At 38.2% G+C, this 15,457-nt stretch overlaps 1 protein-coding gene and 1 long non-coding RNA gene across 3 annotated transcripts in view; both read right to left on the bottom strand.

Annotated features, from left to right (window-relative positions):
- LOC144658692 (very-long-chain (3R)-3-hydroxyacyl-CoA dehydratase-like) overlaps window positions 1-9,353 on the bottom strand; it is a 40,463-nt gene extending 31,110 nt beyond the window's left edge. For both annotated transcript variants that reach the window (XR_013571762.1, XM_078519166.1), the window contains exons 1-4: window positions 9,223-9,353; window positions 9,094-9,136; window positions 7,508-7,581; window positions 1,325-1,391 (exon numbers count right to left, since the gene is read on the bottom strand). Coding sequence is in view for 1 of the 2 variants with exons in the window: in XM_078519166.1 (XP_078375292.1) it covers window positions 1,325-1,391; window positions 7,508-7,581; window positions 9,094-9,136; window positions 9,223-9,306 (268 nt within the window). In the remaining variant the exon portion in view is untranslated. The remainder of the gene's footprint in view (window positions 1-1,324; window positions 1,392-7,507; window positions 7,582-9,093; window positions 9,137-9,222) is intronic.
- Window positions 2,130-6,748, bottom strand: LOC144658932 (uncharacterized). The gene is made up of 2 exons (XR_013571804.1): window positions 2,784-6,748; window positions 2,130-2,359 (listed from the first exon to the last, which is right to left on the bottom strand). It is a non-coding gene; the product is annotated as an uncharacterized LOC144658932 (long non-coding RNA).
- Window positions 9,354-15,457: the final 6,104 nt, after the last annotated feature.

Below are 15,457 nucleotides of genomic sequence, written 5' to 3' on the forward strand. Positions count from 1 at the left end.
TTTGAGCTATTTTTAAAATCAGCAAAATATCACATTTTTCCCATTTTGCGAAAAAACTGTCTTACTGATTTTTATATTATTTTGCATGAATGTTTTATCAAAGCCAATTTCTAATTTCTGAAATTTTGAGGTGGGGTCATACAGGTAGATTTTGAGAAAAACGCCATTTCAACTACTAGTGCCAGTCCCCTCTGAAGCACTCAGCCGTTCATTTTAGCTGTTTATTAGAATTTTTATTTCCAAAATGTCGCATATGATGATCATAGGATGTAACAAACAGTAATACGAGAAGGATAAAACATTTCTGGCAATTGTACAAGAGAGATAAAAGTTGGACTTACCGGTATTTTCCCTCTCAAAACTGTACTAAGCCACCTTAAGCTAGTGTCTGTCAAATTTAGGTTGAAAGTCAATTTTCTGTATTTGATTACTGGACAAGTGTCACACTGTGTGCAGCAAAGTTCAAACATAACACAGAATATCGAATACATTAAAATTTTATTCAGCTCTTTGCAAATACAAGCCTTTGTCTGGTCTGATGCTCAACAGTGTACAAATTGTCCACAATTATCACAAGTAGTGTATTGATTTTCTTAAGCAGGGAAAGAAACAACTGAGAGATTCTTCCGCTGATGCAGGCTAGAAGAAGCTGATATTTTGCATTCTACATATCTTTTTAGTTGGTATCCACAAGATGCTTCTGCCAACTGATCTTGCTCAATACTTTATTAGCAAGCACACAATAATTTAATATGCTTGAGGTGTTGTTTAGTCTGGCCGTCACAACTAGTAAGTTAAATAGCAGGCTTTTCCAAAGCCAGTTGGTAGTATTGCTAGAAGAATCCCTCCTGATACCAGTGTGTAAGTTGCTTTAGTTTGCTCTGTACATAATTCATGTGACAAACACTCGAAAAGCTTTTTGAAGAGCAGAATCAAAATACGGCATGCATAAGCGGAAGAAAAATATTGATTTACAGTTATTAGCAGGCATCAACCTTTAAGCTTCACACCGCACCAATCAGTGATCCGATCATGGATGAATGGCGTTTCCCAAACTGGCAATTATGACTGTGGGCAGGTGTATTTTCCTTCCCCACCCCCACCGCCCACTCTTCATTAAGCCTCACTTCTACTCCCTAGGAACCTTTTTTTTAAATCTCTCCCCAAGCATCCCCTGAGTTTGAGTCCAAGATGGCGCTTGCCCAATCAAAATGCTCTTACTAGTGGTACTAAAATACTGTACACAACTTAGTATAAGTTTTTATGATCATGGTTAATTACATTTCATGTCAATAAAACAAGACTGTGATAACATGAGCCTCACCATGCTCTCCTGGTAACTTGGCAATAGAGAACTCTACATAACGTTCCAGCACTTTATGGCTGCTGGCCTGCAGGTGTTCAAATAAAGTAACATGTTTCAGTCACAGTTAAATTAAAGAATTACTTTAGATCTATCTACAATCTGTATAGAGCCAAAAAGAGAAGAAGAAAAAAAACAAACACACAAACAGGCACACTATGCATGCACAAGCTTTGTACTTGGTAGCATAGCCCCAGCAAATTAAACTAACTGGAACTCAACTTAGTATGCCCTGAAACAAATACATTTTATACAATCTGACCTCCCTGTCACTACTAGGAGTATGTATGTGAAAAATACTGTGAAAAAACATGTGAAAAATGGGTTCTTTTCACACACATTTCACATGTTTTTCACTATGTTTTCACATGTATTTCACATGCAAATTTCACACGTGTGAAATTTTATAATGTGAAATATGTGTGAAAAATGGTGTGAAAAGGTGTGAAATGATGTCATCCCTTTCACACACATTTTCACATGCAATTTCACATGGGATTTAGCTAGCATGGAAATGCTCCATTCACATGTTTTTCACATGCATTTTCACATGCAACTTCACACGGGATTGAGCATGGAAATGCTTCATTCACATATTTTTCACATGCAAGTTCACATAATTAATCGATCCTTTCACACACATTTCACATGCAATTTCACAGAGAAAAGAGTACATTAGAAAAATGATAGACTAAAACAGAATGCAGTTTATAGCTGATCATGAGTCTTGGGGTTTGTAGACATAACATAGAACATATAACAGCCATTTAGAACAGTTTGAAAAAATTTATTAGGGTAACACTATTCCAATACATTCTCTAAACTCAAATGCCTCTCAGTGGCAAACAAATGTATCTCTTCAAAACTTGTAGCTAATGGTTTCTGATTCAGACAAGGAAAAACAGACTTAGCTGCTGGCTGTCCTCGGATGAGATCATAGTACGTACTGTCCTTTCTAGTTTGTCCAGTTTAGAATATTCCTTGTTCTTCTTAAGCCTGCAAAAAATAAATTAAATGGTTTTACCGATTGACCTCTTAGTATTTCAGTAACTGTGTTGATTTGATATTCTTTTTACTAGCTAAAGTACACATGAACTTTATTAGACATTTACTGATCAAGTAGCAACATGAATATATATGTCGGATAATACTACCCTGGGAAATAAGTCTGCTCTGGAGAATCTACAGTGTGAAATCCTCAACAGTCTAATAATTTACACCCTGGTGAAGCTTAACAGCTGTTTGGAGAATTTTATTTTACTCCGTGAACGAAATTATAAGCGAAAAATTTGTAACGGACGTCACACACACTCCGATCCGTCGCAGTTCGTGTAAACTGTTTTGCTTCTTTAAGCGACAAGCCTCAAGTTCCATGAAAGTCCAACTGGTTTTACAGAAATACAAGTTCAGTTGTACTCACCAAAGCACCTTTCAAACGACTGCCATGAAGCTGTACTTTGACACCTCACGATTGGAAACAAGGCCTTTGATCAGCTCCAAGAAGCAAAAGCTTTAGTACACTATTCGCCTTTAACAAAGCACAAACTGTTCTCCATAATTACTGAAAGCGAAACACATACGTACTGACTGTAACAGTTTAAAATGTACAAAGCAATCTCCACACAAGCGATCAACGGCAGAATTCAAAAGAGCGCCAAAAGGGAATGAATAACGATAAAACATAGTCACGTGGGATGATTTGCGTAACGTGATTGGTTTCTCAACGAAATTCCGCTGGAACGTTTAACTGCGGGCTCAATAAAAATGGCGGTAGCCGATCGATAAGAATCAAGCGAAGGTGGTAGCCGATCGAAGGTTTCTGTTCTTTGCGCTCTCATTCCGGTGACATTTTCAAGGTTTATAAAGAAATAAATGGTGAGAATGAAACATATCAGGTGGTCGGTTTATCTGCCAAGGTTTTCGAGAATACGAAGGGTGGAAAATCTTACTTCATTCGCGATGTAGGTGATACTGGTGAGAACGCGTGCAAAATGGACTCTGTGGTTTTTAATTCTCTGTTATCGAAATCTCGGTAAGATAAACACATGCTTTTGTTGTGGTATACAGTATAATGCTCATGTTTTATTTTTAGTGTTTGAGGTTGGAAATACCAGAAATTCAAGGCTATAAATTGGTGTTCGTTTGAGTATACAATTATTGCAAGTTGAGTATAGTGAGACAGAAGTTCACAGAATGCAATCTTAAAATAACTTAAAGAAATCGCAAGATCTGAAATCCTTGAAATTTATAGAATGCGCAAAATTTGTTTTGCATTTACGGGAATCGGTAGAAGAAGCCAGACTGAAATCCTGCAGAATTTGTTTTTGAAATGTTAGGTAGAACTGGATGGCACTACACTAATTATAAAGGAATAATGATCTATTCACACACACTTTCAAATTGTAGATATTCTGGTTTTAATTTATCATTGTATTTCACACACGCTTTCACATGTTTTTTTAAGGCCTTTTTTACTTCTTTTATTTCAAACAGTAATTCACATGGCTGGTGAAAAAAGAAATTGTGAAGCATGGATTTCACATGCTTGTTGAAACTTTCACATGCTTGACAAAAGTTTCACATGCATGTGAATTTTACCTTGTTGTCTTTACAACATTAATTTCACATGGTTGCTTCTTTTCACATGTCTTTCACATGCCTTTCACATGATTTTCACACTTATACTCCTAGTAGTGTGTGCAACAACCTTTCCTACGAGACCATGTTAATCCTGTAAGTAACACCAAATTTTTGCCAGTCGAATCTCCATGGAAAGTCTGGTATGTATGAGACTGTGATCACTTATTTAGGGCTGATGGTTTGAAACTATTGATTGTTTTTAGCCTCCACAAGATGGTTACTCAACAATTTCCAGACTTACTTTCATTGCCAGTTAGGTTAATACTTACTACAAGTTGCTTGGTAGATTTGCAGGAGACCACTGGATACAGAAACGGAGGGGGTCCATGGGCACAAAAAACAAAATGCAGAGGATCATGGTGGAAGGAGCAACTTGTCTTACCTTCAGTGGGACAATTCTGAAATTATGGTGTCACCGCTGGCTTTTTCACCAGTGACGCAATCAAGATTATGTCAATCATATAATGGCGTGCAAACTTACTGAGTATGCTTTGCTCACCAACTTAACATGCTCTGCTCATGAGACACCCTTGCGTTTTTACCTCTTGAGCAGACTTGTTTCCTTCTCACATTGGCAGTTAAACCAGTTTTGGTTCAAACATTACAAATGTCTTCTTTTGTGCTGGTCCCTTTTAAATCTTACAGAAATGGGAAAACCTTCAAAAGTCATGAGTATGATTTCCCACAAAAAAGGGGAGACAATCACAGTTTTAACAGCCGCCACGCTGTGCGTCAACTGCACACAATACACAAAACTGAGGTCAACACGATAAAAGAGACCAACACAATGCACACAAAATGATGCAATTTTTTGTAGCAAACAAACATAAGCCAGAAATCAATTTCCTGCAAGTGACACAAGTCACTCGTTCTGAGCCATTCCTCGCTTTAGTGTGTCATTCAGTGTCCTTCACACAAATAAATAAATTCTACACAGTCACTCATGAACGATTTCAAAGCAAGCAATCTTACTCAAGTAACTCTATCAATACAAAAAGAGCGACTTGGGTCAAGTCTACCAGTTGGGTAACCAGACAACTTACAACTTTAACACCTTGAAGTTAACCAAAACAAAAAGGAGCATTGGCAAAAGTTAGGGTGGATGGCAGGCATGTTGCTGTACAGTACCGCTCAGAAATAGGCGTCCCAAAATATACGTGAAGTACGCGTATGCTTATACGCATACACGCGTATGCGTTTGTGTGTATCTGGGTATGCGCGTATGTGTGTATATTCTGTATACACCTATGCTCTTTAGTATGTATGAGCTAGCTTATTGCTTTTTCTTTTGTCCATAGTTGATTGTTCTTTCAATGGCCTGACATTGCTACAAGTAAAATTTAAATACAAGTAAGACTGACTAAATCTTGCCGTGCCAAAGAGACATACTATAAGTTTTACATAAACATAAAATGCGGTGCAATTGACTGTCGATTAATACACAATACATCAGAAAAACTAGTCATCTGGTTTTCACTGCAATGAGAAAATTCCTCCTTTCGTTTGAATCATCGTTTTAATTTTTCCCAAACAGAACCGAGTAAAGCCAGAGATTTCATTACTTACGCTACATGCCAATTGACACTTCAATAAGCAAACAAACGAAAATCAATTGTTTGCAATTTATTATATTATATTTATTATTATATTTATTACCTTTTATTTAAGTGGTGGCTTCTAAAAGGACATTTGGTTTAATAAAGCAACATTAGGAATGAAGCTTTTATTTGTCTTTTCTTAGGCTGAAACACACCTTCGCGTCCATCGGCTCGCTCTGGAATGTTATTTTGTCGGCGTACATGATCGTTTTTTGAACTGTTGAGAGCATTCGAAATCCCGCATGTCTTGAACAATTTCCTCACTATCTCTTCTACAATTTCTGCCTGAGGCTGTTTCTGTTCCTTTGCCTTTTAAAGTTTAGTTAAATTGCAGAATCACCACTTACGTGACTCTTCAAGAGAAGAAAAAATCGATCCCTGTTTTGACTTGTTGTGGCGACACCAGAGACTGGCCAATCAGAAGCGGTCGTTCCCACGCGTTTGGTAAACATTGTTACACAATCTGATAGAAATTGGCTGGATGTAATATTTTTGTTTAAAACCCGAAAACTTATAATACCAAGACTTCTCTGCTAAAAGAAACCACAGCACATTGTGTTCCGTTTTGTTTACACGGCTTGGTTGATTTGTTCGCTGGCGACTTTGCGACGAACTGAGGAATCACTGTTAAACCAGTCACTAAATATGTGGGCAAAACTTGAAATAATTGAGCGACCCTTCCGAGGTCTTGAATTATCTGAAGCTCATGTTTATGAGCGGCCGAATCTTGTCAAAAGTAGCTCGCTGTTAACGTAAACAAAACTCTCATCTGTTTGTCTCAAAATGCCGGACGATAATCGTCCTAGACGTACTTCAAGGCAAGACAACACTACTCGATCAACTGCTGCCTTTTTAAGTTTTTCTCGCAAAGATATTTCTTTTGTTTTTTCCAACAATACAACACAATGGAAACTTAGAAGAATGAATAACAAAGAACTGCATATGTGCGTATGCATATGCGCATATGTGCGTATAAGGTGCATATGCGATGGACGCTTATTTCTGAGCGGTACTGTAGCATAACAATGTTTACACAAAGCATCTTGCATTCGGGTGTCTTTGTTTACACAAAGATTAACAAAGCGAGTCGTCTAGTTCTACAGGCTATGCACCTTGAAAAAATCACACTCTGTGGTCGGAGCCCTTGAACCAATTTCCCATATGTTATTGTATAGGTTGTTGTTGGGTTTTTTGGGGTTTTTTTTTATTTTTTTTTTTAATTTTGTTTTTTTTAAAAACGGAAGGTGCTCTGCTCTAACCACTGAGCTACTGAGGCAACCACAGTGGAGTGAGTTGAATATTTGCTACAAAGGAAACATTGATTACCAGACATTTGCTCCCAGGCCTCTCAGACTGGGAATTAATTCTGTGGGTCGTCGAGACGCATGCTCATCGGACCAGATGTTATCATCATCATCTGAATCCTTAATTCTCCTCTGGGAGAAAAGGGCCTTACCAGATGTTATGGACCATTACAAATGTACGTTATATGGCATATTTCGAACAAATGTTCATCATCAGAGGGGTAAACTCTGATATGCCTATCTATATATTAAAAGAACAAATGTCAGGAAAAATTAAATGGCCTGAGCGGGATTCGAACCCAGGACACCCACAACACCCCGATCTCATGAAAGGTCCTCTAACCAAAGCCGCTCATTAATATATAGATAGGCATTTTGTAGCAAATATTCGACTCATTCCACTGTGGTTGCTTGGTACTTAGTCGACGAGGTTGTAGCCCCAGTTGGCTAAAATCAGATGATATTCTGCAAGATTGAGCTCGATAATTGTTTCATTATTTAACAAATTGTCAACGAAACATATTTGGCAGATAGAAAAACTGTACATAATAATTTATATGCAGCGCTGTAATTATGCAGCGCTATTCAAGTGCAGAACTCACTGTAATGTCAACAGGCTTGTAGAAATTAATGTCCACATGATACTGGTGTTCCCCTCTGGCTCCATGACCAAATCCTGGACAAAACAATTTGTTGAGCAGTCATCAGATTTTTACAATCTTTGTAAAATTATTGATTATCAAATGAATGGACTTATCTAAGTTTTAACTGAAATTGTGTCTTCTGTAGAACTATTAGTCTGCCAAGTTTCATTGGTCTCTGCAAAAAATGACCAAGATAATTCAATTTTTGTGCTTGACATAAAATTGGGTTGAGTAGATGACATCAACAGTCCCCTGATTTGCATATTTTGCAATTTTTTTAGGCTTGAATATCTCCAGAACTAAAATAGATATTTGAAAACAGAAAACGCCTTTTTGAATCTTTCGTTAAAGCTCCACAAAACGACTGAAATATCAAGAGGTGAAAATTGATCACAGTAGCACTTTAAAAGAATACGTAAACCAATCAACTTGTATTTATTCCAACCGCAGTTACGCCTTGATTATCACTGTAGGTTTTTTCCTATTTTCCAGCGATAAAGCATGTTGTAGAAATTAATCAGACATGATATTTAGTAAATAAACCCCTTTCTGGCTTGCTGGTACATTGGAGGATAATGCCTTTGGCTGAAAGAAAGGACATTTCACAGTAGCCCTTGAAGCTTCACTTCTCTGCCAACAGTTCATTTTTTAGACAACCTGTTAGCCAAAGGCATTGTCCTCCATTATAACCCACCCATTAATTTTTGCGCGCGCTCATTGGACAAAACGCATCACGTGGTACAAAATTGGATGACGGGTATCAGCGAATATACCCCGTCCGATTTGATATCCGTCGCCCGATTTTGTAAGCTGGCAAAAAACAAACGAATGAAGTCACTTATTTAATTCTAGCATTTAATGAAATCACAGAGTTAAAAAATCACGTAAACTATACAAGTTACATTTGTTTCAACCACAGTTACGCCGGTTTTATTACGTAGGGTATTTTCTATAAATTTACTGGCAATAAAGCAAGTTGTAGAAATTAATCAGAGGGTTATAAAATAAATAAATCCCTTTCTGGCTTGCTGGTATATTGGAGTATAATGCCCTTGACTGAAAGATTGTCCTCTAAATTTCACAGTTGCGGCCAACTGTTCATTTTTCGACAATCTTTCAGCCTCGGGCATTATCCTCCAATATACCAGCCGCCTGAAGGGGTTTATTTACTAAATAACATGTCTGACAATTGACTGTAACCACAGGCTGGCAAACAAAGACAACCAACTTCAGGGCAGCAATATCTTTGTCTTAAAAATGACCTGTCTAGGACAGGTCCAAACCCTGATTAGGTCAGACTCGCTTGACATTATATATATATCCTGTTCAGTCTGAAGGGGTTAAAAACCATATCCTATCAAGTGGTACGACCCGTATATATACGCCATAGAGGGGAGTACCCTACTCCCCCAGGACAAAAGCATTTTTTCAAGCCCTTCCAAAAGGCAGATCGTGTTCTACGTCTAATAAACATGTTAAGTTATTTAGGCTGTATCAGGAACAACTTGCTTTATTCTCTAAATTCCTCTCCACATTGAACTCACCTTGAAAGACCAGCCGGCTGCTTGTCAATTCTACAGCTGGATACTTGTCAACACAAACAAAACACTTTTAACAGGAAAATATCACCAGCAGAGAAAAAATAACGCTTGTCATTATTGTTTGTATCAAACCTGAACATCTGTAAGCTCCAGCGTTAAAAACAACCTTTCCTTGCTTTGGGCCCATCGAATTATTGGTTTGAACGCCGCCGCCATCTTTACATCCTGGTTTTTCCCAGGGTGCAATGCCACGTAAGGAACAAAACCAGACGGCCAGACGACGTTCGAATAGTATCCCATGATGCATTTCGTTTCATCCCATGATGCATGATGCATTTCGTTTCATCTTAGGGTGCGTTTCTTTGGGAAAAATCCGAATCCGGATTCTTGATCCAAAAACGGATTTTGCGTTTCTTTACCTATATCCGAAAATGGATTAATCTTGGATCAATGATCTGAAGAATCCACACTTCGAGTGGATATGTTGTGGTTTAATTTTATCTCTGGTTTAAAATTTTTCAAACCAGTTTGATTTTTATTTCCCTTTGTTTCAGATTATGATAATGAATGTGAGACAATAGAAAATAAAAATCAAACTGGTTTGAAAAATTTTAAACCAAATATAAAATTAAACCACAACAGATACATCAGATCATATCTGAATCCGGATTTTTAGGATTCATGATCCGTGCGTTTCTTTGGGAAAGGATTCGAAAAAAGGACCTTGGCCCAGCGGTCTTTGCTGTGAAAATACAGGTTCGCTCTTTGTAAACACTGCCATACGAAGGGGCGGTTATTTCGATCAAAATACAAAAATATTTCACGATAAAAGGAAACGGTAGCTTCAGATAGGTATGTAGTATCATTTTAAACGGGATACAGGTTTTCTAGAACAGCCACTGTGTGCCTACGGAAGTTGTATCCTTTTGAAATTGTCACGAGTGAAATTTGCACTGATCATTTCGCAATCATTCTTCGCTCTCAGATGCTTTCTCGCCACATATTGTGCTTAACGCTAAAGAAGATCTACTTCGACGTGTGGTTTTTGTAAAAGATTTTGTATGCTGAAATTATTTTAGCTAGGATACATTCGACGAAAAATAAATTTGTGCTGATATTTTATGTTCCGTGCGAAATGTGTTTACGGGGTTGTCATGGCAAAAAATCCATTTTCGGATTATTCGTTTCTTTGGGAGACAGACATAGACATAGACATAGACATAATTTATTTAGGAGCTTAGGAGCCGTAGCTCGTTAAAACGCTCTCGTGAAATGAAAAAGGTTTAAAAATTACAAATAAAAGACGGTTAAAAAGGTAAAAAGTGTATATGTACAACTGTGATTATGACATGAATAAATAGAAATCTATATGAATATAATTCTAGTTAAAAGCAAAGTATCCGTTTGATCTGAGATCAATAATCCAATTTTGGATTAAATTCCCAAAGAAACGCCTGAAACGCACCTTATATCACTGCGTACGTGACCTAATCAGCATTGTTCAGCTCTCGCGAAGCGAGAAGAAGCGTTTGCCATGGTGTGTTTCCGGACTAGTTTTGATTCAAAAGCTGCTGCTTTCGAGGAAAACGACTTTATATTTTACGTTCACTGCGTTTCAAAGGAGAATTTCAGTGTCACATTGAAGGGATTTATCTGTGTTTCGCTAGTATACAGAGAAGTGTTAGTGTTATCGAACAATTGGACGAACGTCGAAGAGCTCTCGTTCCTGTGATAGTCAAAAATTCAGCTATAGATGAGCTATTTGTTGCTGGAGTGTTAATAAAGAAGTCCTGTGCTGATCCAAATCGGTTTCTTACATTTCTTCTTACATCTCTATCGATCTCTAGTCTGTTCGCTTCGCAGTCGGCGGGGGCTCGTTCGGCGTTGTTTACATAATCTGAAATATTTGAGATTATTATTACGGTTATTTTTCACCAGTTGTAAGCGTAGTAAGCATTTCACTTATTTGAAAAGTACAGTTATAAAATTACTTTCGAAATTAGTCATTTTGAATGTAAATATAAATGGCAATGATGACAAAGCTCACGATAGAGCCCAGCGATTGTTGCCTGAAACAGACATCACACACGCTTCGCAGCACGCGGCACTGGTTTTCGATCGAAATTTCAGTCATCTTTGATCGCTGTGATGCGGGTACTTCTGGGTACTTCTTTGCAAGTAGAATAATACGGCCTTTATTATGCTAGCGTGAGACCCATATTTAGTAGAAACCTGCTTATAATCCAAAGAATCGTGAATATTTATGACCTTGTCGCGGGTCAGTGAACACTTTGTGAAGGAAAGCTAATCAAAATAATCAAAATAAAGGACGTTTTTTAACAAACCACGGTCATAGGACAATTGCTAATCAATGAAAGTATGACAAACAACAAAATAATACAATTTTCTTGCTTTTGACTGGAAAAAAATACGAAATGTGCCGTAGAGAAAGCGGCGTTATTTTACGGTGGAATCCGCCATAACTTCGATATTGCGTGAAGTGCGCGGAGAATTGCACCATGGGATACTATTCGAACGTCGTTGGAACACAGGTATACCATACCCCAGACCATACCCCAGACCATACCCTTTATGCTATTCTGCTATTGTATTCGTAAACATTGAAGTTTATAAAATCGACACGAACGGATGTGTATTGTAATCAAATGAACTAAAAACATGCACGCGTTGGCTCTATTGGCTCTAATGAAAGGGCTGTGACTAAAAGTGGGACGGGGACTTGGGGACTGGGACACGAAACGCGTGTTTGGGACGTGGGACTCGGGGGCGTGGGGACGTGGGGACGCACAAACAAACAGACTAAGTTTTCTGCGTTGATTATGTATAAAATACAATTTCCGGTCTTACGTTTTTAATAGCTTCATTGGGAAGCAAAAAAGAAAGAAAGAGGATAAAAACAAAGCATTGAACATTGAAACACAAGCTTACCATCCTATGTTTGTGAGGTCACAGTATGCCCATATGAATATTTAAATTTCTTCACTTATTGCTTATTGTCAGGCTTATTGTAAATACTTAAGCTTTCTAAAATCGACTTTTACAACTCGTATTTGTGATAAAACGAAGAAGAAATATTTTCGCATTGTTAAGGTTTGTTCTTATGCCGTTTTCTTGGCGATTTGTAGCGCGCGAGAGCAGTTCTAGGAGTTTAAGTTTTCGACTCGTGTATAGAATGCAAATATTTACACAAGGCGTGCAATTTCGACATCGACGAATCGGGTACTGCCTCTGGAATGCATCCGAATACACATTTTTTTCTCAACTTATTTTCATCGGAGATCTCCGACCTCGAAAGAACAGTCTTTGAACTATAGTCTGGCCTAATTTGAATGCAATCAGTTCACGCCGTTGTTCTTTTAAACTAGCTGGAATATCAAATTAGGTCGTAAATTTGCCGATTTACGATGATCTGTACCACCTACTTGAACAATTTATACAATATTAGCTGAAATTGGTCAAAATTACCGCCTATGCTCTCCCCAGATAGTGAAACGTGTTCCACTACGAAACGTCCTCTGGGGTACTCCATAGGATTGCTGTTCGGAAATCACGACAGCGAAGCCGAAGACAACGTGAACTGGAGAATTAATTTGTACACGCTATTTTGTGGATTTGTTGAGTGAACTAACGTATATAAGTGCGAAGAAATTTTCATATGATTTAAAACACAAGAAGTCGAGGTGCAAATTACAATAAGGATAACCGAGACTGGCCTTTTTATACTACCCTATAATGCTTCCATAATACAAAAACCTGCATGCGTGTACTCTTTAGTATGTTCTATAAAAGGCATTGTTTGTTGGCCATTTAAGGCACTGTAATTCTTTTTCCGCAATTTTGAAATTCTGGCTCAAATTATCGAGTGTCATTTTCAGAACAAATCTAATGCATCACTAAGAAATTCTTAAAAATCATAGATGATTTTGCGGCATAACTACAGAATACAGGGCCACTATTGAAGACGGAAAAATCTGGTGGCTCGTTTGGCTCGGTAGTCACTGCCGAGCCAAACGAGCCACTAAATCTTTACACCGAATACTTCCACCGCCGAGCGAAACGAGCCAAACGAGCCACTAAATCTACACACAGGAGACTTTGACTGCCGAGCCAAACGAGCCACTAAATCTACACACATCAAGGCCACTTTTGAAGACAGTGTATTTTGTGGCTCGTTTGGCTCGGCAGTGGGTGAAAAGATCGTGTATATTTTGTGGCTCCTTTGGCTCGGCAGTGGATGAAAGAACGAGAAATTATTGTATTGTGCGTTATTGCATTGTGCGCTAAGTCTTCGGTGTGTAGATTTAGTGGCTCGTTTGGCTCGTTTGGCTCGGCAGTCAAAGTCTCCTGTGTGTAGATTTAGTGGCTCGTTTGGCTCGTTTGGCTCGGCAGTGGAAGTATTCGGTGTAAAGATTTAGTGGCTCGTTTGGCTCGGCAGTGACTACCGAGCCAAACGAGCCACCAGATTTTTCCGTCTTCAATAGTGGCCCTGTATTCTGTAGTTATGCCCAAATCGGAGCAGTGGCCCTGTATTCTGTAGTTATGCCAATTTTTTTTGTCTCCAAATAATCCTTGACCGTTCAAGTTTTGTTTTCTGTTCAAATTTTTCAAGTTTTGCGTAACTGAACATGACACTTCGCATGCGAAACTGAAATCTGACCCGTGCATTACTGTCGACTCTGATTACTGAAAATTATTTTTAAAAGAGCATAGTAGCAGTTTTGATTTTGGGATTTGATTTATAAGAAGTTCTTGAAATGCAACTATCCCTTTTGTGGACGGAAACATTTTAACCATCGCGTGTTGTATTTAAAAAACAGTGATTAAACCTTATTTATTGCCTACATTTTGTGAAGAGTGCGCGATCGCGAGAATACGCGCGCTGGAAACAACGGCGCCTGCTGCGCAGGCTATCAAGCCTGTGTCATTTATGAACACCAGAGAAATAGCACTTTTTTCGCATATTACCTAAAATACAATTTACCATATCAGTGGTCATTTCAAATATAGTTCTATCAAAAACCATTCAATATCTGTTCTTATAAACAAACATGAGTATTTCGCTCGTTGGCACTTACCGATAGGTACAACTAGTATATACTGGGAAAAATCTCGATTTGATCAATTTTTGCCCGCAAATAGTCTCGGGAGTTGTAAAATGCCGACAAGCTGAAAGCCCGCAAGTAGGTATCGGGAGTTGTAAAATGCCGACATACGGTGATTAATGATGACGCAAGTAAACGATGATTGGGTAATGATGACAGCCCAAGCATGAGCACGTGCACGGATGACAACAAGCAAACAAACGACGCTAGTAAACGTTGATTGCGGTCGGACAGCCTTTCGAAGTGAGGATATTTTGCAGTCCCAGTAGTAAAAGGATGCATGATTGACTCCTTTTTTTTGAGCAGCCATCCACTAAAAGTGAGCAGCTAGAATAAATTAATTTTGGATGACGTCATAATGGAGGTGTGGCTTATGTCTAAAATGCGCGGGAATCTTTGGTGAGGTGAAATAAATTAAAATAAAATGCGCGCGGGAATTTATGCAGCATAATTTATGCTTTGACGTCACGACACAATAAGTCTACTCAAGACTTAAGTCTACTTGATTGACAAATTGACAGAGCAGGGAACATAGTCTACTTAATTGACAGAATGAGCACTTTTCTACTGCGGATCAAAGTGAGAGAATTTTATAAGAAGCTCCGTTTTTTAAAATACTTAAGATCTATTTCCTTTTGTTTACTAGAGGTTTTTTGAAGCTCAAATAGATTCACGATCAAGCCGACAGAGGCTTAACTATGCATTGCTCTCATACAAAGCCGGCGAACGCGCTTGAGTGACCACGGATATAAACATTAGGATTTTATTTAGCAAAAGCGAATCGCTTCTGTATGGAAAGAGTCGCGTGTAAACTATTAAGAAAATGTTTTTCCCCATACAAAATTTCAGTAGTCGACCAATACGGCAATACTACAAAGGCAATATGGGGTTATCGGGCAGTTACGAGTAAAATAAATTGTAAGACCAGCTCAGTGAACCGAATTTGTGAAAACAATTTGATCAATGTACAACTTTTTGACTAGTTAACCTATGTTTCACGTGTTTGGTTTTATCTTAATTTAAAAAGTAGAGAACGCGTATGAGCATTTCACAAGTTGCGCATCGCGAGACACAAGAAGGAACAAACAGCTTTTCTCTTTTAGAATACGTTTATTGATTATTAAAAACATTGAGGTGTCACCAGAAAAGATTAACAGGTACAGTTCACTTAGTCTTCGGGAACAGTTTGTTTGACAGGCAAACAACCGATCGAGTAAGAATTTTCGCTTATCGATAGCGAGTTC

Source organism: Oculina patagonica, chromosome 1 (assembly GCF_052425735.1).
Source record: "Oculina patagonica isolate OP01 chromosome 1, crgOcupat, whole genome shotgun sequence".
NCBI classification, from domain to species: Eukaryota; Metazoa; Cnidaria; class Anthozoa; order Scleractinia; family Oculinidae; genus Oculina; species Oculina patagonica.